The 23,649-nt window shown below is 35.3% G+C and overlaps 2 protein-coding genes across 6 annotated transcripts; both read right to left on the reverse strand.

The window, feature by feature from the left end:
• Positions 1-1,771: 1,771 nt before the first annotated feature.
• On the reverse strand, positions 1,772-12,058 carry LOC101736055 (alpha-tocopherol transfer protein-like). Of its 4 annotated transcripts, XM_004929191.5 has the most exons (9): positions 11,959-12,058; positions 11,271-11,516; positions 10,944-11,093; positions 6,416-6,575; positions 5,374-5,503; positions 5,061-5,192; positions 3,203-3,313; positions 2,931-3,033; positions 1,772-2,065 (listed from the first exon to the last, which is right to left on the reverse strand). In XM_004929191.5, exons 3-9 carry the CDS (start codon positions 11,077-11,079, stop codon positions 1,914-1,916), a joined length of 924 nt encoding a protein of 307 aa, XP_004929248.1. In that variant the 5' UTR covers positions 11,080-11,093; positions 11,271-11,516; positions 11,959-12,058; the 3' UTR covers positions 1,772-1,913. The 4 variants fall into 4 exon arrangements, with proteins under 4 accessions (XP_004929248.1, XP_062524153.1, XP_062524154.1 ...); XM_062668169.1 differs by lacking the exon at positions 11,959-12,058 and having other exon boundaries at positions 10,944-11,087; positions 11,271-11,358; XM_062668170.1 differs by lacking the exon at positions 11,959-12,058 and having other exon boundaries at positions 10,944-11,087; positions 11,173-11,285.
• Positions 12,059-17,002: 4,944 nt separating this feature from the next.
• Positions 17,003-21,294, reverse strand: LOC101736284 (alpha-tocopherol transfer protein-like). Of its 2 annotated transcripts, XM_012693050.4 has the most exons (7): positions 20,894-21,294; positions 20,306-20,462; positions 19,452-19,581; positions 19,245-19,376; positions 18,647-18,757; positions 18,451-18,556; positions 17,003-17,227 (listed from the first exon to the last, which is right to left on the reverse strand). In XM_012693050.4, exons 1-7 carry the CDS (start codon positions 21,030-21,032, stop codon positions 17,076-17,078), a joined length of 927 nt encoding a protein of 308 aa, XP_012548504.1. In that variant the 5' UTR covers positions 21,033-21,294; the 3' UTR covers positions 17,003-17,075. The 2 variants fall into 2 exon arrangements, with proteins under 2 accessions (XP_012548504.1, XP_004929250.1); XM_004929193.5 differs by lacking the exon at positions 18,647-18,757 and having other exon boundaries at positions 20,894-21,149.
• Between the last annotated feature and the right edge of the window lie 2,355 nt (positions 21,295-23,649).

Below are 23,649 nucleotides of genomic sequence, written 5' to 3' on the forward strand. Positions count from 1 at the left end.
ATGTGTTGCTAGTTTATTAATTTAAAATAACCACGACAGCTGGAAATGTAGTAATCAAAAATTCTTAAATTGTCTTCGGATCTTCAGATCTTCACTTGCCAGATTCAATATCTCACAATTATTTAAAATTACAAAATGCAAAATAATTTTTGGACTATTCAATCGAGGTTGTATGGAATATTGTAGTTTTTATTATATTATTATTCACCAGTTCACCTCTATAAATTTACAATATAAAACACAGAATGTAACATTATCAATAACTTAGTAACTGAGTGTATCTTTTCATTTTAATTTTTTTGATAGCAATGTGATAATAATCATAGTCGAACAACAATATCAAGTCTAATGTAATCTATTAATAGATAAAATATGACAGACTTATAAATTTTAATTGAATTCCAATCAGATTCAACATACCTACTTCTGGTTTGTAAAACCCAAAAGAATATTAAGATATAAAACAAACAAAACTAGAGATATTATAAGTTATAGAGATAAAATAATTAATAGTGATCATTATAGGAGAACAAATCTAATCGCAAAATACCTTTTAAAAAGAAATAATATTGTATCAATCATAAAAACTTAAGTTACCTTTCTTGTAAAGTAAATACGGACTAAAAGTCCTAAACACGTCATTACCGATCCTCTCGATCCATTAACGGCACTTTTAAGCACCTCAAGCACCGTCCTCGCCGAACCCTCGACGAAGGGCTCAGCAAGTAAATTAACCCATAGACACTGCCCATTGAGTTTCTCGCCTGATCTTCTCAGTGGGTCGCGTTTCCGATCCGGTGGTAGATTCTGCGAAGCACTGCTCTTGCTAGGGCCAGTGTTAGCAACACTCCCGGTTTCAGCCCCGTGAGCTCACCTACACGTCAAGGAAAAGCTGAAATAGCCTCTCAAGGCTATCAGCACAGTAAGACGTGTATTGAGACTGTGCGCATTCAAATCGGCTTTCTACCTATTTTTGGGGCACAAAATGACTATTATTCATTGCAGTATTCAAGTATTTTTCGACACTACTGGAAAATTTGTTGCCGACACGCACTGACTTACATAAAACGTAATACAGCCTCCATTACTTGGAATACTTATCTACCCGATGATTTGCAAGCGAAGTAAATTGTCCCTTAGAAATAAGGTGACACTCTACAAAACTTGCATACGCCCCGTCATGGCCTATGAAGTGTAGAGTTCGCTCACGCGGCCCGCACTAACCTAAAACCACTTCAAGTAATTCAATCCCGTTTTTGCAGGATAGCCGTCGCAGCCCCGTGGTTCGTCAGGAAGTAAGATCATTAGTAAGTATCTACAATCGGCATCAATGCGCCATTTCCACAAAGCGGCACGACACGAGAACCCTCTCATCGTGGCCGCCGGTAGCTACATATATTCCCGATCCTGCGGACAGAATGGAAAAGAATCGACGTCGCCTAAAACACGTCTTTTCGGATCCTCCCGATCCACTAACGGTACTTTTAGGAACCTCAAGCACCAGTCATCGTCCTCGCCGAACCCGTCGCTTGCGGCGAAGGGTTCGACGTGCGGATTAACCCACAGACACTGCCCACGGAGTTTCTCGCCGGATCTTCTCAGTGGTCGCGTTTCCGATCCGGTGGTAGATTCTGCGAAGCACTGCTCTTGCTAGGGCCAGTGTTAGCAACGTCGTCAGGTTTGAGCCCCGTGAGTTCACCTACCAGTTAAGGCTACGCTGAAATAGCCTCTCAAGGCTATCAACATAGGTAAGAAAAAAAAATACTTGGAATAAAAATTTACGTTTTCGAATTGTATATTTTCAAAATAAATAAAAAACAATCCTTTATTGCATGAATGTACAAAGTTATCGGACAGTTGGTTTATATTTGTTCAAATTAAGAAAAACTCAACATATTTTTAATATATAACATTCAGTCTATATCAAGTTTTCTAAAGGAGCCATCCAACGATTTCTGGGCTTTGGTTTTGACGGCTTTACCAAGTCGTTTCGACTCGTCTGTGCCGAAAGTTTCCTCTTGCTTCATCCACTCTCGAAACTCGTTAAATTTTGATATATTGTTCTCTGAAATGTTATTATTATTTCATGTAAAAATTGAGATATACTTTTGTTATTAATGAAAATTTGAAAAAGTTCCGAATTTGACTAAATGCTCAAGTCGGTAAACGAGTATAGTGGCTTTGAGAAGTTGCCGCAGCCCTTAAACATATCGAAGGGTGGAATGCTATTTGATATAAGCGACATTTTTGATACTTTACAGAAGAGCCATTTAAAGTTTAAAATTTGGAAAAAATATCATTATCGATACTATTATCAAAATTTCTTCAGCTATATGAATGGGGTAAACTGAATTGAAATTCAATTAACAACATCGAACTTTTGAACTAATACGATACCAATTAAAACGGATCTTTAATTACAAAGATAAATGTAGCGTATTAAGAGAAAGGTCGCTTAAACCAAAACCGCAATAGCCTTTCACCGCTCGATATGTCATATATTAATAACCGCTTCACGAAACATGAGGTTGTTTCGTATAATATAGAGTACAATAACTATTCTACAATTAAAATTTGGAAGGTTGATTGCTTCGTGGGCGGAGAAGGCAGGATAGTGCAACCTATTTGTGTTAACTCACTAGCACTCATGGAATTTTAAAAATTTATAGCGGTGATATTTATTAACGTATGTTAGATTCGCATTTTACAAAAATCTGAACAACTATTGCTTGCAAAATTTTGATCCCGCCATAGTCACATCACACACAAGTAAAAGGGCGTTTTATCTTTTAAACCACGACTATTTTATAAAATCATTAGTTCCAATTTTATTTTGGGATTTTGGCAACAAACTTTTTAGTTGTCAATCATATTATTAAAGCTGGTCCGAGTCTGGCCAATAGGTCTGGCCAAAAGAACAATAAACATACCTATGAGTTCCGCAATACTACCACCGTCACCGCCATATTCTGTTGGAACTATATCTTTAGGCAGATCATTGACCAAATCTTGACAGCCTTTGTAGATCCTCAACTGAAAATTTAAATTGATTTGAAGTTGAAAAAAATACTATTAATGTGGTAGTTTAACTGGTCAGCAGCACATGAGCTCTGAACAATTTGATTATTACGCCAAATGAAGTGTTTTTGGTACGATCAACACATTTACCTATTATACTATTACTAAAATGTATGATACCTACCCTTTTCTTAGCTTTCTCGTTCAAGAACACCGATATTAGTGAGAAGATTTTATCTACGCCTGTTGGTATATTCACGTGATGACTACCTTTCAATCGCAGAGGCATAGACTCCTGCAATACAATTGAATGCTTTTAATGTAACTAATGTACTTTTAGGTTAGGAATATTGTGTTCTTTTTTTTATAATAAATTAAAATACAGTCAAAATCTGTTATAACGACATCGAAGGGACTGCTCATATTCAGTCGTAAAAACCGATAGTCGTAACAACCGGTGATGTTTAATGTGTATCGTGCAAGTACAAACAAATCGATAAGGAATTATTGGAAAAATATATTTATATAATACGCGATTTTTCTTCAATATTAATTTGTTTTATTTTTCTTTGCGACATTTTGAAAGTTTCACGAATAACTCCACAAAGTTTTGGTGCGTCTTGTGTATAGATAAGTAACAAACTAACTGAAGAGATATGAAGAAGCGGGCTTTGACTACCGCATGCACGTGTTTTGTTTCTAAGAATTAGAAAAGACCCTACACTAAACTAAATCCTATTGTTTTCTTTCCTGATTTTAATAGCCATTGAAGACAAATGTGGATACCTATTCAAATTGTTTACAATAAGCTTAGCCGGTCGTTCTAACAGATCTAATTCTCCGAAATATTAGTTAAATGTGGTCGTTTTATGAGGTATGTCGTTATTACCAATGTCGTAGAAAGCAATATTTTTAATAAGGCGGTCATATGGCATTCAGCCGGGACCTTTGTTCTTGGTTATTATAACCGGCATGTTGTATTAAACGATGTCGCAGTAAACGGTTTTGACTGTATTAACATTGAATGCTTAGGACTTCACAAGAGTATTAAAATATGAGATATGAATTTCCAAGTTCTTTACAATCAACATGGTTCTAATTTCGGAAAAAGAGTAGACAGAGGCATCTGATTAATTAATAGCAATGCTTAAACAAGTCAATGGTTGTGAGCCATACGTTCTTGAATTCCAGAATAATATAATACCTTTTTTTTTTTTTGCTTAGATGGGTGGACGAGCTCACAGCCCACCTGGTGTTAAGTGGTTACTGGAGCCCATAGACATCCACAACGTAAATGCGCCACCCACCTTGAGATATAAGTTCTAAGGTCTCAAGTAAGTTACAACGGCTGCCCCACCCTTCAAACCGAAACGCATTACTGCTTCACGGCAGAAATAGGCACAAGAGGTCCTACCACCAGTAATTAAACTTCAAATTAACATAAGTTTAAAATAACAAACTCTTAGTTTCTGGCCGATTCTTCTTAGTGGTGAACCGGATTTCGAATAATTGTTATAACGTAACAATTTCAATACATATATAATACACTCTACCATTATTTACGCAATTTTTTTTTTGCGGATTTCGTTTTTATCACCTTTTACCGTGGTGAACACATGTTAAGTACGTATTTAAAGAATGCCTACGGCATCTGAATATCGGCATTGTCACATCGCGCGATATCAGTACATCGGGCGTCTAATCCTTTAGACAAGACTTCAAAAAAGGCCTAATTAAATACAAAACGTCTCGACTTTACTGGAAACTGTGCCAAATTATACTTGAATATGTGTAATTTAAGGAGGGCAAGATCAAAAAACATTGATTTTGTGTAACATTGCATGTTATATAAAAATAAAGATAAAACTGTAGTTTTACGATTGGCTTTTTGTAACTATATTCTTCAACAAATCACTTTACATTAGTTCACCAGTTCCCTTACAGTCAGAATATTCATTATAAAGAGTATCCTATATCAAGTCTATAGAAGAATCCTTTATTTTTACATCATTAATGGCACAAATTGATAAAATGGTAATTACCTGACACACTGCAACAATTTTCTTCAGAACACTTGGAGTGGCCTGTACAAAATGACTCAGGGTCACACCTTTATAATCAACCATGATTTTTGTTCCAAGTACGGATGCTACATCATCTTCTATTATTGCTATCTGAAATCATTGGTCAAGTCCTAAAAAGACTTGGATGGAATTTGTGTGATATGCGAGAGAAGGGTATCATTGCGGAGATTACGTATGATAGGCCTGAATGGAAAAAAGGACATTCTACACGGACCCCATATAGTAAAGGACAAGGGAAAAAAGAAATAATTATTTTAATGTAATAACATACCTGAACTACATAATATAATATACACATTATATCGATCACATTATTCGTCTCAGGATTATAGACTCCCGCTCTGATAAGAATGACTCGTGGATATATCTGGTCCTTTGGCTTGGGTAGTAACAGACAGGTGCTGAAATATAAAATGAATAGCATCGTAATTGATCACTAAAAACTAGTCTAACTGGAACGGTGGGTACCACCGTCCTTCCATTTTCTGTTGCGAAGCAAATATGCGCTCGTCTTTGAAAGATAGAAGGACCACAGTACCAATTCAAATGAGACTTCAGTGATGTATAAGGCGGCTATTTACCGCGTTTGCGTTCTATGTAATATCTATGTGCTACGCCTCGTTTCCATAAATTTCTATTCAAATAAAAATCGATTAAAACTCATTCATTATGTTAATTAGGAAAAGTTTTGTGAGCAACTTCTCTATGATTGTCTGTGCGAACGAATATGTCGCGAGTCCTTATTTACACTGACAAGGTATAATGTTTATTTAAAAAATATAAAGGCTAAACTGTTTCTAACTGTGCACGTCCTAACACATTATACAGTGTGCTTAAATAGGACACTTTACACTTTGAAGCAGTGGTAAAGTCATAAAGATTCATAAACGCCCGTGAAGGTCTACTTTAATAATTAATTTTTCATTAAGACAACTAAATTTATGTACAATTTTTTTCTAAGAAGCCCATGAACTAAGGCTTCACCATCATATGAATGTGGAGGCTATCCAACTCCTAAACAACACAGACTTAGTGAGAATACTGAAGAGGACTAAGCCTTTTGAGTTAATCTAGTGTTAATCATATTCGAAATAGTGTTACAGTGATAGTGACGTAACTGAAGAACACGTGAACAAAGCGTTTAACCTTAATATACTCTAAGTAAAATCAATAGACTTTAGGATTAGAATTAGAAATTAAAATAGTAGCTTACGTTAAATTAAAATTACTTGTTAACCTTATTAATCTAAATTGTAACACCAATTTTAGTACGTTACATAAATAAAATAATTATAATTAAGACTTCACCTTACCCCAGTCGAAAGAAATTTAAGAAATCCGGTCCCAAAGGTCTGTGTCTTAACGTTACGTCTGGGGCTGTTGTCCTCAACGTGTAGTACAAATCCAATTTCTTTTTCACTTTCTCAAAATTATATTTGCATCCTCTGAGTATTGCCACAAGCCATTGGTCGTCTGAAATAAAGATAATTATAATTAGGGTAGCGTCTCGTGGTACTCTGAAACCGCGATTCCGATCCGGTAGTAGATTCATTCGCGAAGCAATTGCTCTTGAGTTGTTTGGTCTCCTTCGGAGGCGCTCGGGCAGTTGTTAGCAAATCCCACCCCTCCTGACTGAGCATTTGCTCGCCCACCTGTCATGGTTAAACTGGAAAGGCTTTCGGGCCACCAGTAATCTTTCAATCATAAAAAAACTCTGAAACCTCACAATATGATGTTCTAAGAATACTTTCGTCCTTTGGTTAGAAAGACAAATGAATACGGACACTAAAAACCTAATAGTACGCATTATATTTTTAGTGTCCCAAAAATTTTATGCTAATATCATTTTTTTACAAACGCTGTTTCATTACTTACTGGTGGTAGGACCTCTTGTGAGTCCGCACGGGTAGGTACCACCACCCTGCCTATTTCTGCCGTGAAGCAGTAATACGTTTCGGTTTGAAGGGTGTACCAGCCGTAACTATACTAGAGACCTTAAAACTTTTATTTTAAGGTGGGTGGCGCATTTACGTTATAGAGGTCTATGGGCTCCAGTAACCACTTAACACCAGGTGGACTGTGAACTCGTCAACCCATATAAGCAATAAAAAAAAATAAAAAATCATTCTTTGATTTACGAAACGGCATCTTCCGAAAAAAGCCGTGACCATCTAACAGCATTACGAAACCACATCACCTCGAATATCCTAATAAAGACCTTGATCTTTCTAAACACATGTCATTAACACACATTAAACAATTTGCATAAAAATCATGTGGCTGCAAATCGAAGAAAGAAGTCGCGTTGCTGAGCAGTTTAATTTAAGCATAACATTTTTTTTCTCCTACCTACGCCGAAAGTTCGGTTTTCGTCCCGCTGTACAGGGAAGAAAGTCTAACTTTTTCTCCCTGGGTACTGACAAGTGCGCATGCGCGTTAGTGTGTACGTCTGCTCTCACGTTGTGCTCGGGTAATTTGCAATATTTGCAATATTGTTTAGTGTAAAAGTGAAATAAACAAAAGGCAATAAAATTTAATAGTGAAGTATTAAACAAAGATGAGTTCATCAGACAGTTCTTATTCAGTTAGTAGTAGTTTATTTAAAAATAAAAAAAGAGTTAAATTGTTTTTTTTATGAGGCATCTCATCCACCACGTGTGGAAATGTCCAACTTTTGTCCCTTGGTACACAATGTACTATTTTTTGTTCTATTTATTTCTAAAATAAAATAAAAAAGTCATAGCTCGGAAAAGGTTTTGTATTTTACAAATATTTCAACATTATTTTAGCTTAATGTAGATTAAGTACCAATTGAACTGTATTTAAGCTATCATTCTCGTTGACATAGTTGGAGACAATTGATGAATTAATAATTACAACCACTCAACGTGAAGAATAAATATTATACTATTATTTGAGCTAATACAGATAAATAATAGCATTATCTGAATTACATAGGCACCAAGATTATAAAAGATAAACATAATTAGAAGATAGGAAACACTCAGTGTAATAATAGATGGATATACATAATTAATTCGTTCTTTGTACCTACCCATGTTACAATGATGTGAATATTATCATTATTATCTCTGTTAATTATCATGAAATTGCTTAGAGTTCTTAATTAGGGTAAGATATTTAATACAATTAAATTTTAATGTAGAAGTCAGTCATAATAAATGGACAGTCAAAAAGTTCTAGTATAATAGTTGGGGAAAAAGTTTCTTCGCATTTTTTAAGAAAATTCACAACATTTTTTAATATAGTTTATTTACATTTAACTAAAGTATGTAGGTACCATTTTGTTCGATAACTTTTTGCCATCTTGTAGCTAGGGACATGATCCTATTGCTATAGAAATTTTGGGGCTTCTGATCAAAATACCGCGACAATTGGTGCTGGCAGTCCTCTCGTGATGTTAACCTGACACTCCCTAAAGAATTCTGAAGAGAACGAAACTGATGGAAATCTGAAGATCCTGAGATCTGCAACGTCAGGACTATACGGCGGATGCATTAACACCTCCCAGCCAAGCTCTCTTAATTTTTGCTGAGTGGCTAAAAATGTGTGAGGTCTAGCGTTATCATGATGAAAAACCACACCCCTTTTGTTGATTAATTCCGGCCGCTTTCTCTCAACTTCTTGCTTTAATCTCATCAGTTGTTCGCAGTAGAGTTCAGAATCGATGCGAGTTAACCCAGGTTTCGCCAGTCTGTGAAGTCTGACCGGCCTTTGACCACGACCTATTTCACACGTTCTTGTCGTACGTGATTCACTTTTCATCACCAGTCGTCGTACGTCGTAATAAAGAATCATAAATGAGTACATGGTTCATTAGATTTCTTTCAGTGAGCTCGTGAGACACCCAAATATCGAGCTTTTTTGTGTAGGTACCCAGTTTTTTCAAATGCGCCAAATCTGTTTTTGGTCAATTCCCAGTTCTTCAGCTACGTCGTAAGTACTGATATGCCAATCTTGCTCCACTTTTTCAAAAATGGTTTCTATTTTATCCGTAATAGGGCGAGCAAAGCGACGTGCATCTTTGACATCAAAATTTCCCGATTGAAAACGCTTAAACCAAATTTGTGCTACTCTCACAGACACTGCACTAGGTCCGTAAACTTAGCAAATTTTTTTCGCGGCTTGCGTTGCACCTTGTTGTTTACCTTTTTTGTAGCGAAATTTTAAAATGTATCGAATTTCTTCATTTGATTCACTCATCTTGACAGTATCAAAAAATAAATAAAAATCACACATTTTCCTAATTTGAATTTGGAATTATTTTCTTTAAACTTTAAACTTTTAATGATACCAAAATCATCCAGATACAAATAGTATAGCCAAAGAGATTTTATTACAAGTTCATACATACTATAATGCGAAAAGACTTTTTCCCCGACCTATTATATTAAAACACCGGACGAATCTACAAGCATAGCACAGCGTAGTGTTGACACCCGTAAATGTGCAAAAAAATTTCTTCATTAAAAAAAACTAACATAATGATTTGCAAAATTGTTTTTGGTTTATTATTATTTTACGAAATATACTTTAGACTTATTATTATTCATGTTCAAACATAATACATCAATATTGCTAGTGTAATACTGCTATGTATTTGTTTGGCGATAACAATGTCGTACGAGTTCTAATTACTGTAAAGCTGAACACATATCACCAATAAATAGTAACAATTTTAGAATTATTTATGATATGAATTTTTATTATTTATTTATCTTCCTTGAATTGCTCACTGAATAGGTAAATTTTTTTTTTCACTCATGTTTACTCGTTTTTGGCACTGCAGGCAATATAATGCAAATAGAAAACCATGACTGCATGCTTTTCAGTTTGTGGTTGACACATTGCACGATACAGCTGAGACATCGACCCCATATATATACAAAGATTAGTAGTAAGGGCATTGCATGACCGACGTTCATGAACTCCGATGAGTATTCTCATACTGGATGGACCGGAAGATCTTGAGTCCATGGACATCAAGAAAAAATAGGGTACACGATTATCGTTTTCGCTTTAAATAGATTCACAAATTGTTAACCAACTCAAAGTGCAAATACATTTTTCTCAATTTATCAAACGAATGTTGTTTAAATTAGTTTTTAATTTCAGCTTCCGGAACGAATTAGACGCTCAATATATATTTGTGAGTTAGTGGCGCTCGTGCTATCAAAAAGGTGGACCTGTGAACCGAACTTTGAACTCACTCGGAAGATTAGGAGTAGCCCGGCTGGCGGTGGACATTTCGCTGGAACGATCGCCAATGACAAGCGTTAAAGGATATGTCAGCCGTATTTACAAAAAATGGAAAAGGCGACGTCGGGCGGCGACCCTCATCAAGATGACCTTGGCCGTAGATCGATTGCCGAGCGGCTAATGAGCCTGTACTTAATGTATTTCAACAGCTTGATAATTTTAAAGTTGATATCTATCTTCATTTATTAGAAAATATTCAAATAAGTAGCTTAATAGATAAAATTCATTACGCAACGTTAGAATTATTGAGAACAGAGCCCATTCGATTTGTTCATCAATGATAATTAAAAATACATTGTATGTTTAAATCTTGAAATTATAAAGGAAAAAAAAAAACGCAAGGATTATAATATGTGATAATGATATAATGAAGTGATAATACACATAATGACATTGTCTGCATATCGCAGAACATAAAGATCATTTAGAAGCCGGCGAATTTCGCATAAAAAAAAAACATTATATGCATAAACAAACTGAACACCAGGTGAACACAACTACTAAACTATTATATTTCAAGCAAACATACAGGTCGAGTGATCCGCTTAAAGCAAAACTTACCTTTTCTAGCCCTCAAATGCGGTTGTTGTTCAATCCAGTCTTTGACGTACATTAAATCTTCACTTACACGTTCTGGATTCTCGTTCAACTCGTCTTTAGCTATTTTAGCCAATTCCTCTGGAAGCTCACGTATCATTTTTGTGTCTTTACCTGAAATGTAAAAGTTTGGCGTTCAACAACATAAAACACGTCCGCGTGCAAAAGCAAAACAAGTAAAATGAAAACGGACAGCGCTGCGGTTGCTTCGTCGACCTCAATTATATACAATGAATGCACAAAAAGGAGGTTCTTATTGAAATTGAATAGATAAAAGTTTTCAGAACACACCTGCTTTCAGTCCCCGCTGTGCCGGCTGACTAATAAAATGCACAGACGTTGCTTATCATAACAACGTCGTTTCCAAACCAATACCAGAACTTTATCCGATAATGTAATAATAACTACATTAGATAGTATATACTAGTATCCTTTGTTTTCAAATTTCGTACAATTTATAAGTCGCACTTTTTTTTATTTATTGCTTAGATACGTGGACGAGCTTACAGCCCACCTGGTGTTAAGTGCTTACTGGAGCTCATAGACATCATAGAGATATAAGTTCTAAGGTATCAGTATAGTTACAACGGCTGCCACACTCTTCAAACCAAAACGCATTACTGCTTCACGACAGAAATAGGCAAGGCTGTGGTACCTACCCGTGCGGACTCACAAGAGTCCTACCACCAGTAATTACGCAAATTATAATTTTGCTGGTTTGATTTTTATTATACGATGTTATTCCTTCACCGTCGTAGTCAATCGTGAGAACATTTGTTAAGTACGTATTTCATTAGAAAAATTTGTGCCCGCCTGCGGGATTCGAACACTGGTGCATCGCTAGATACGAATGCACCGGACGTCTTATCCTTTAGGCCACGACGACTTAACACGTTTACTGCCTTCAAAGGCAGAGGAGGATATGGCCCACGTGATGGTGATATCAGCAATTCCACGAGCACAGCCAGCTCCTACCAACCGTCAAGGACTCTTGAAACGAAATCACAGAGAGATACTTAGCGCGTCTAAAATTGTGAGCGTCGTCACAAAATATCTCTGAATGGAACAAAATTCAACACAGATAACATGCACATAAGATATACATTTATAGTTCTAATTATAATTTTTGTATTTAAACAAAGAACATGGTTTATAACTGAGCTTAAAGATAATCTAGTTTAATGTGTACAAATAATGTGACAATATGAAGCGACTAGAAACAGGTGTGAAAGAACCTTGCAATAAACTTAAATACTCAAAGCTATGTCGTTGACCTGTGTGTATAATAATTATAACGTTCATTTTTCTCTCTTCAATATTTTTCTCAGGTGACATTAAGTTCGTATCCATGGTCAAGATTTCGTCCATTTAGCAAACAGTTTGAAGGTTAGCCTAAAATATACTACGCAATTGAGACTTAGGCTTCATATCTCAAGGCGGGTGGCGGTATTCACTTAGTGATTGACATCTTTTGGCTACAGTCAACACTTAACACTGAGTGGACCGCGAGCTCGTTCACCCGAAAAAGAAATTACAAAAGAGGGTTCGTTTAATTTTTACCAAAAAGTATTTTTTTTATTGCTCGAGGAAGAGCTCTCAGACCAGCTGGTTTTTTTTTTTATTGCCTTTGTAGGTAGACGAGCGTACGACCCACCTGATGGTAAGTGATCACCGTCGCCCATGGACTTCAGCAATGCCAGGAGCAGAGCCAAGCCGCTGCCTGGTGTTAAGTGATTACTGGAGCCCATAGACACCTACAACGTAAGTGCCGCCATCCACCTTGAGATATGAGTTCTAAGGTCTTAGTATAGTTACAGTAGTTACTGTAAGTAACACATTTGTTACTTAATTCACAACTTATTCATCACACATTATTCATTGACATTGAATAAAATAAATTCAAGGCTCTCGTTTTGGCTATTACTATCAGACTTGACTTAAAGGTTACAATTTTGTCATGAACATTACCTATTGGGGATAAGGTAAAAGCTCCTAATACGGCGGTAGTCAAAATCGCTTCCTATTACGGTGGTATTTCTATTTTCGACATTTATTCTTGTTTTATTCAGTTTAAGCTCACCGAAACGGAATCTATTTATTCTAAATCTATTACTTCATAACATAACTGACATTTTCAAGTGTAGCATATAAACAACACTACAAGATCTATCAGTTTGTAGCACGGCATCAACGTGAGAGGAGTTTCCATACAAACGCGGAACCAAAAAATAAGTACACTAATATTTAGAAACTAAGTTTTTTTGTATTAATAAGTCGTTCAACTTTGTTAATGTGTTATTTATAGCATTTTCCTACTATAATACTTACTTTTTAAATAGCTTGTTTCATATATGTAACTCATTTTTACTCAAAAAATCAGAAACAAAATACCGCTGTAATACGGTACGAATTTTATAGATTAATCCTAATACGGTGGTATAACTCCGAAATAGGAAATATACTGGGCATATTTAATTGTTTATAACTTTCAATTTATTAAGTTATTGAATTAGTTCCAAGTTTAGTTGCAATAATTATTAATCTTGTAAATTAGAAACCATATTCTGCGGTATGTATTATTCATTAAAAATCTAGTTAAATATGAAAACTGTCGAGTGCAAAATGTTGGTTTCTTAGAAGGGGTAAAAATAGGAAGGTGTATTTTAATTAATCACAAATCATTTATTTTGTATAACTGTTGACTTGAGTTTTACACATCTGGGCCAAAAAACTGTTATCGTTTGATTAAGTATTTACATTCTTTGTTTATCGAAATTTTGATGGGTCAGAATTAGGATTAAAAAAATACGAGTAGTTTTCCTATTACGGTGGTAGTTATTTCCAGGTAACTCTGTGTTAGGTTCTATGATCTCCTATTACGGTCATATTCATAGAACATAAAATTACAAGTTTTAGGATTCCATAGAAATAATAGAAAGGTTATTTATACTTATTTTACACAAAAAGATAATACAATAAAAACAGATTTAAAGAATGTCTAAATACTATGTACAAAGGCGAGCTTAACTCTTCATGAGTTTTCTTCCAGCAAACCATTAGCAGAGAGAAATACGATGTATAAGAGGGGAATAGTGTACAAGTGAAAGGTTATTAAAATATATTAAATACAGTGGATTTCATTAATAACGACCTCGGTTATAGCAACGTCGAACTTACGTCCCTTGAATTTAAAGCATACTTTCGTAAGAAATTCATTCGGTAAGAGCGACTTTGGATACTATAGCGTCAATTTCGGGTATATCGATTTGTTTTTATGAACCATTTATGACAGATTCCCAGAAATCCCGTACAGATATTTCTATTGAGTCGGTAAAGGCACAAAGACTCATTCATAAAACTATTAAACTTTCTTATCTTTTGTTTACATTCACAGATGACCATCTGTGAAACATTCACAGATGGTCAAGCAAATGCTTTGTTTGTTTGTTCCTAAGCAGTCCTCAATAAATTTACCATTAAGTAATTCTATTTTGTTCATCTTAAATATGTATAGCTCTATTCAGACAGCAGTGGCAGCGGCCGCCGCATCAGCCACCGAACATTTTTATCCTTTCAAGCGATACTGATCTATAAAACAATGTAGATAAAGTTTAAAATTCTTTCAAAGCTGAAAGTGCTCTTCGCACCTTTTTTTTCTCCTACCAATGCTGATAGCCTTGGCAGGCTATTTCAGCTTCCCCTTGACGTGTAGATGATCTCATGGGGCTCAAACCGGGAGTGTTGCTAACACTGACCCTACGAAGAGCAGTGCTTCGAAGAATCTACCACTGGATCGGAAACGCGACCAACTAAGAAGATCCGGTGAGAAACTCAGTGGGCTACGTCTATAGGTTGATTTCTTCTTCGAGTTCTTCATCGCAAGTGACGGGTTCGGCGAGGACGGTAACCGGTGCTTGAGGTACCTAAAACACCGTTAATGGATCGGGAAGATCCGTAATGACGTGCTTAGGGCGACGTCGACTGTTTACCATTCGGTCCACAAGATCGGGTTGGCCTTCGCATCGCTGTCGGCCGTTGCCACCGATGTCTGAATTGAGCCGAAAACTTCACTTACCTTAAGTTTACCATTAAATTTAAGTCTAAAAAACCTTAGTTACTCCTTATATCATCAGCTATCTATTAGTGAAAGTCTCGTCAAAATCGGTCCAGTCGTTCCAGAGATTAGCCGGAACAAACAGACAGACAGACAAAAATTGTAAAAAATGTTATTTTGGTGTATGTACCGTATATATATTTATATGCATGTGGTAAAAAGCGGTTATTTCAATATTACAAACAGACACTCCAATTTTATTTATGTGTATACATTCGAAATTCCCTAGAATTCTCATGTTAAAATACAATCCAAATCACTTTTAAACGCGGTAAAAATGTACTCTTCTTTCCGAGCTGACCTGTGTGAATGCACTGTTATACTTACTAGGTACATTTGTATTATAAATTTCATTAAAAGTGGTCAATTAATGCAAAACTTACAATTTAAGTTCTTCACATTTATATTATTTACTTAATAAATATTATATTTTCGGAACTTAATAAATATAATTTCTGACCCTCTGTATTAGGAACCGTCTACCGCAGTAATAGGCTCTGACCTCAAGCATACCTCCGTATTAGGGAAAATCGACCCGGCTATTTAAAACATTTTTTTAAATAAGTAATTTCTAGAAAAGAAACATAGACTCAACAGTAATACGAAATTTAAATTCCATTTTTGACGATGAAAATTTTTTCCATCTTTAGAAATACTTACAAATGCTTATTTTTCTTTCTTACTTTCAAATTTTGCGAAATACCTCCGTAATAGGTGCTTTTACCTTAGTACTCGTAGTAGTGGTAGGGCAAATTGGGTAACATAATAGGTGGCTATCTTTTTTTTTTCTTCTGCCGCAAAACAGTAATGAGTTCGGTTTCAAAGGGTAAATATGGTTAAGATTCCGACTTTATTCTGACATGAGGTTGGGGGACCGTACCTTGATGTCTATGAGCTCCCGCGAGACATACAGTACAGAAAATGGACATTAGAAACATGGGAAGGACAAATGGGCAAAAAAAGAAGAGGCCGAATAATAGCAACAACAGAAAAAGAATGGGGAAACAAAGCCAAAAATAGGGAAGAGTGGAGTAAGTTGGAGGAGGCCTATACCCGAAGTGGGGATCCAATAACGTAAGTTTTATACCTATTTGTAATTTTTATTTGATAAGGTGTTTTTCTTTTTTTTTTTCGAAATAAAATGGGCTTATCTATATATTAATACGTGAAGCAAAAACTTTGTACCCCTTTTTACGAAAATTGCGCGGACGGAGGAGTATGAAATTTCCCACACTTATAGAGAATGTAGAGGAGTGCAGAATGTTAATATTTTTTTAAATATCCATAAAACAACAATAAATCAATAAAGAAGGCCGAAAGTTCGTGGAGTACCGAGCTGGGGTCCAGGGCGAAGCCCCGATGGGGTCCAGGGCGAAGCCCCCCCCCCCCCCCATGTACTCATAAAAAAACCAATTTAACTGTTTTTTAATTTTTAAACAAACTACTACTAATTGAATAAGAACTGTCTGGTGAACTCATCTTTGTTTAATACTTCACTATTAAATATTATTGCATTTTGTTTATTTCACTTTTACACTAAACACAATATTGCAAATTACCCGAGCACAGCAATGGCGAAGAATTTTAGGTGCGTGAGAGCAGACGTAGACTATAACGCGCATGCGCACTTGTACCCAGGGAGAAAAAGTTACACTTTCTTCCCTGTACAGCGGAACGAAAACCGAACTTTCGCCGTAGGTAGGAGAAAAATTAATATTGTTTGTCTTTAATATTATTTATCTACGAACATAGTGTATTTTTGGCGAAATCTGTGATTATATTAAAAAATTCTAATAGTGTTTGACAATAGAACCATAATAATGTTTATAAAGAAAATTTCAATTAATTGTAGTCGAATTTCGACTACTGCGGGACCACTAGTTATTATTATTGTTTAAAAAAAAAAATATAAACAAAGAATAAAAAATCTTTATTTTCCTACAGGAGAAATAATAATTACAAAATTTTATCGAATATTAAATTTAATCGAATTCAAGTTGCCTGAAGGAACCCTCAACGCCGAACATATCCTCAGCGGTCTTCGGTTTCCCTGGTCGCTTGGACTCGTCCGTACCATATTGATCATCTTCTTCCAACCAGTCACTGTATTCCTTTACTTTTTTCCTCCAGTAATCTGAATACGAAAAACGAATTCATTTAAATCGTGAAAACCGATAGAGATGATTCACAATAATAATAAATTAAGTTAATGTCACATAAAAGACGTTCTCCACTGAAATTAATGTAGCATAATAATATTTAGACCTTAATTAATAAACGCGCCGTAATATTAATCCTAGTTAAATACTTCAATAAAGATTTTATTCTGTGCGATGTATATCCGAAGCGCAAACGAGATAAAAATAAGTACATCCATACTTTGGATACCGAATAGTTTTTAACAAACACTGTCTCCGCATTGAATCTAAACCACACCCCGGAGTACACTGATCAGAATCACTAACCGCTTGACCAACGAGCCGATCGTATCTCTTATGATTCTATTTCAAGCTGACTTTTTTATTTACCCACCGCCCAAGTGATGTTAAGAGTCAACCCACCTTGAAACATGTGACCTAAGTCTCTGTTTTACAGTACAACGACTTCCCACTTTTCAAACCAAAATGCATTACTACTTCACGGCAGAAATAGGCAGGGTGGTGGTACCTACCTTGTGGCTTGAAAGGCGCCCTACCACCAGTAAGAACTTTACTATTACTTAATTAATAACACGGTTATGTGGTAGGAACTCAATACTAAGTTTCAGAAGAATAAATATGGTAAAAGGAGATATAAAATACTAAAAGACAAAAAAGATTTGTGTAAATATTAAAATCTAAACTCTGTAACTTTTTTATAAAAATACAATTTACGTATCCTATAAAAAAGTTATGTTATTAACATTGAAATATAAAACTATTGCACGATAAATGTTTTTGGAATCAAAAACAATATCAACAGTTGTTCGTTTTCTTCTGTTACCTTTTCAGTGCATATTGGTAGATGAGCCCATGGCCCACCTACGTTTAATCTGTTAAAAGAGTCCATGGACACCTTAACTTAAATAACACCGTCAATTTATTTTTATGTTCCTCAATAGACTTTATAGAGAGACGAGTATACGGCCCACCTGATGGTAAATAGTGACCTTCGCTATTGACTCTCGGGAGTCCAAGGAACAGCCTGATACATCTGGACTTAGTTTTGTCAAATCTATATATTGGCGCGAATCAGCATTGGAACTACGACTATTCTACGAACGTCAGAATCGTTTCATAGCAAATATAAACAGAATGGAACCAGCCCATACTCAAGACATATTCAACTACTGTACTGTTCTGTAAATAGTTCATTTACCTATAATTTCTTCAATAGAACCACCGCTCCCGCCATATTCTACTGGTAAAATGTCCTTAGGGATATATTTGTACATCTCTTCATAATTCTGGTTGTGGACGTAGAGCTAGAGATAAAATGTAGGAAAGATATTTTTATAAGCTTAATACACGTTTTCGTCTTTCATATTAAATTGAGAATATGATGCTATATTCACGCGTTTCTTATTTTTTTCGTTCAGTAATGCTTTTATAGCATTGAAAACAGTTTCGAATCCTGTCGGTGTATTTAAATAATGGGTACCTTTGAGTCGAACTGGTAATGCGTCCTGAAAATTTTCATTTAAAACCCAACTAAAAGGAATTCCTTGAAAATAATTAAGTAGGTAAACTGAATGCGAACTGAAAAAATTGTTCTCTCTATCGGTACCAACAATGCACACTCAGCAGGTTATAAAATGTAGTAAGGATTACGTAAATATTTTTTGCGTTTATATCTCGCGTTTTTTATTATCATTATGAACGATCGTTAATCCTCTTCTAAAAAGCGCGTTAGAGAAATTTGGGGGAAGCGACCATACTGGTACAGTAATAAAGAGAGAATCGAAAAACTGGGAAATATTTAAAAATAAGTAATTGATTAAAGACAGTTTGGACAAATAGCCCTAAAACCACAACATACATATTTAACAATTAGTATACCTTAACCCAATTCTGGTCTAATTTAAGCTAGCATGTCTCATTTTTTCAACGACGAAGCCACAGTTGTTAATTTAAGTAAATAAGGTAGGTAAAATACATTTATCTAATTGATACCTGAGAAGCAACCACCATTTTTTTCATGACCATTGGAGTCATTTGTAAGAAATGACCCATTTTTACAGTATCTAAATCTAAAATTGACAAAATGCCGGCCACTATTGCGTTGTCGTCTTCCATCATAATAATCTGAAAAAATTGACTTGGTCAGTTTTTAAAATTACTGTATTTTAAATGATATTATACGCTATTCGTAAAACTTACCTTTTGTAAGACAAAGGATACAGCCATGACATCGGTAATGTTGTACTTATCAGCATCATATCGACCAGGTATGATCAGACTGACACGTGGTGAATCAGAAGTTGCAGTCTTAGGTAATATCAATATTGCCCTGTTAATAAATATGTATAACACATATATTACGAAATATTTAATTAAGAAATATGTTATTATTTAGCTCAGCGAAATCATCGTGGCCTAAAAGAATAAGACGCTCAGTGCATTTGTGTCGGGCGATGCGACCGTGCCGGTGTTCGAATCCTCCAGACAGCTACGATTTTTTCTAATGAAATACGTACTTAACAAATGTTCAAGATTGACTTCCACCATGAAGGAATAATCATGTAATAAAAATCAAACTCGGAAAACTTATAATTTGCGTAATTACTGGTGGTAGGGCATCTTGTGAGCCCAAACGGGTAAGTACAACCGCCCTGTCTATTTCTGCCGTGAAGCAGTTATGCCTTACGTTTTGAAGGGTGGGCGCTGTTATACTATAAAAACTGAGACTTGAAAATCAAGGTAGCATTAACATAGTTCAGTCCATGGACTTCGGTGACCACTCCACTCCGGTAACACCAGGTATGCTGTGAGCTCGTCCATGCATCTTAGAATAACAATAAAAAGTTTTGGGTACTTGCAAAAAATTCAATCACAATACAACTAAAATATTGCATAGGAGAAAGATATAAAGCATGGAAACACCTAAGGGTACATAATATGTTACTATGTACGTGTTTTATAGAAAACTGCTTCAAATTACGTAATTATAACTTATAAAACATTTTAAATTCACGTGGACGCTAATAAAATTAACATTAAATCAGAACAGTTACCCCAAACTTAATATTTCATCAAATAATGGATTGCTCGGCTTTATACTGAATAATTCAGGTGCAGTTGTACGGACGGAATAATATAAATCCAATTTTTCCTTCGTCCTTTCCAAGCTGTACTTGCATCCTCGTAGAAATGCTAAAAGCCATTGATCGTCTGAAATAAAAAATACAATTGCATTTTTTCATAACTCTGTCATTAATGTATAACAAAGTTACATCGAAGAATTATCTTGCCATTGACATTATCTTTAAAACTCTAGTCGTGAAGCAAATAAGGACATGATAACAAATAAAATAACTTGCGATCAATTTATGCCTATTATTATAACGAATTTAAACTATATTGGTGCTATACTTTGAAATTACATTAAACTATTAAAATAATTTCAGGAATATACTAGATTATAAGGTCATGATTTGACAAAAAAACTAAATTAGGTTTTATCTCCCTGTCGAAATTATAGGTATTATTATAGTTCGATCTTCGCATTTGTGAAATATTGTGGTTCTTTCTACTGTGACAATGTTTGTTTTTCCCAGTCATTTAAAATAAAATGCACAAAAATAGCTAATGTCGCAACATACCTGTTCTAGCGCGTAAATGTGGCTGTTTGGACAACCAGTCCTTTAGGTGTTGAATGTCACTATTAATCCTGCTTGGATCTTCATTTAACTCTTTGCGGGCTTTTTCTGCTAGCTCCGGAGGTAACGCTCGAACAGACATGGTCACCGACGTTTTCCACCGAATGAACAATTACTTATTACTATTACATCGTATTAGTAGGTGCTTGTGATATCTAAAATTTATCTTCGATTCGTTTTATCGTATCTAGCGTCAACATGAACTGGTAAATTATCTTTGCTATTTATCGCATATAAAACATTCACAATTTCAATTTACAGTTTAATATTTTACGACATTTAATTTAATTTTCAGTTCGGGAAGGCACAGGATGAAATTTACAATGAATTATATATATTAGTGTGTTAACTATGAATGTGGAAGGATTTAGAGGAAGAGGTAGACCTAAGAAGAAATGGATGGATTGTGTGAAAGACGATATGGGTAGGAGGGGAGTGAGCGAAGAAATGGTATATGATAGAAGAGTATGGAAAGAGAAAACATGTTGCGCCCACCCCAGGTGACTGGGAGAAGGGCAGGATAATGATGATGATGATGAGTCAGAACACGCTGCGTTGACCTTACATAACGTGGGGTAAGGTCAAGAAGAAGAAGAAAAAAGATTTATATTTTAGTCAACCAGTTCAAAGTTGCTCAATATACTATAACTAAAATAATCAGAAACGTAGCTATCCTAGATAAGAAAAGACGCAGGATTAGCAAGCTGATGTGGCAGTCAATAGTCATCAATTATCACGAAGAACCAAAAATGATTAAATCAGATGCTAATGCTAATGGAAATTGTCCATGCGTAAACGTAGTTTTTGGTGTCTCGGATGAGGTCGCCTCACCATTTGCTGATTTTTACCTGACACAGCTAACAGAAGTCAATAACAGAGCTGAATGAAGTATGTACTTAAAATTGCTGTAGCTTAAGCGGGGTGTGTTTTTATCAAGCGGTACGACTATGCCGGTGTTCAAATCTATCTGGTGTTACACCTAAATGGGTCCAATATGAACACTTATTAGACTTTTAACCAACAATTTAATTAAAAAAATACATTTAATGAAAAGTAAAAGGTACTGGGTGTGTGATTAAATAGCTTAAAAATAGCAGTTCTCAGTATTAAATTGTAACTATACAATTAATTTCTCATTATTGGTCTCATATTTTGATAAGTTTTCAAAAAACACTACATGTTAGAATATATTTTATTAATTTTGATCAACATTTTTATTTTAAATTTAAAAGTACCTTTATAGTTTTTTTTTTTTATAAAAAATAATCTGAACTCATTTTCAAATGAGACTCTTTTCCTTTCTTCGTCTCTGAAATTTTGGCATTTCAAAAATGTTCCTGCCCCTCAAATCATGCTGCCCTAGGCCCGGATCTTGGCGTAAATCCATCACTGACTACAGCACCTTTTCCCGGTGCTATCATTATTTCCTCATGCTTTTAGCAGTATAACAACAATATACTAAGCACTATCTCACTCACACCCGCTTGAACATTTGCTACCTCGCGCTCGCACCTACAGCGGGCTCTCAATGTGTCTGGCAAGATGTAAGAACCATTAAAACTATCTGGCTATTGGGGTAACATATTTTTATAAGTCCCTAAGTAACATATATAAAATTCAGCTTTTATAGTATAACGAAAGTATAATTAAAATTTTGGTGTGTGTGGCAGGGGGTGACAACTGTAAAAAATGTCCGGCAATGGACATCGTGATTTCTAAAGATATTCTGGAGTAAATAATAAAAAAATAACTTTATACTTTAAAGAATTTAAGGTACTATTTTATATACCTTTACTGCCTGTTACCTGCCCAAGTAACCACAATCGGAACTCTATAGTCGCGGGTCGTCCTTACCTGTGTTGGAGACATACACAGAGAAACTTTCAGCTTTTATAAAATAACGAAGATCTGGCCGTCGCGGGCTTTGCTCTATTAGGTTCCAAATTAAAAATACAAAAAAATAAATATAATCTTCAAAATACTTCATATTATTTAAAAGAAAACTACCTAATCCAAGTCTTAATAAAGCGTAAAGAGCTACAAGTCCAACGACAGAAAGAAAAAGATGCAGGAAACACCGCCTTTATAGAATACGACAAAATTATTATACTCAGCAACAAAAAAACCAACACAGAAACAGTCAAGTAAAAGAAACCTATCAGAGTCCCCAGAAACGCTCCACCCAGTCAATCAATATGTTCAACAGACTAGCAAACAACCACCTAAGAAAAATAAAGGGGACATGAAGAATTATATAATACAAAAGCCCAAACTAATTCGCGCTCAGACAGAATCAACCCAACGCCAATCGAAGTCATCAGACTACAACACAGCATAGAAATCCAAATCGGACCCTCCTTCAACCCATAATCTCCCAATACGGCCGGTCACCGCGGGAGAGTTCGACCAAAACCCCCCAAGAACAATTGTCAAAATGAAATATGCCGTATACATTTGCACCCTCAACGTAAGATCATTGTGTTCTGATGAAAAATATATTGATCTCAAAGCTGCACTAGAAGATATTAAGCATGATATAATAGGTTTGAGCGAAGTTCGCCGCCTAGGAGAACAGATAATTGAAGACGACGAATATATCTTCTACTACATTGGCCAAGCAAAAGGACTCTATGGAGTAGGTTTTCTAGTAAGGAAGAAACACAAAGACAACATGATAAAATTTACTGGAATATCTGAAA

This window comes from Bombyx mori, chromosome 4, assembly GCF_030269925.1.
Source record: "Bombyx mori chromosome 4, ASM3026992v2".
Taxonomy (NCBI): domain Eukaryota; kingdom Metazoa; phylum Arthropoda; class Insecta; order Lepidoptera; family Bombycidae; genus Bombyx; species Bombyx mori.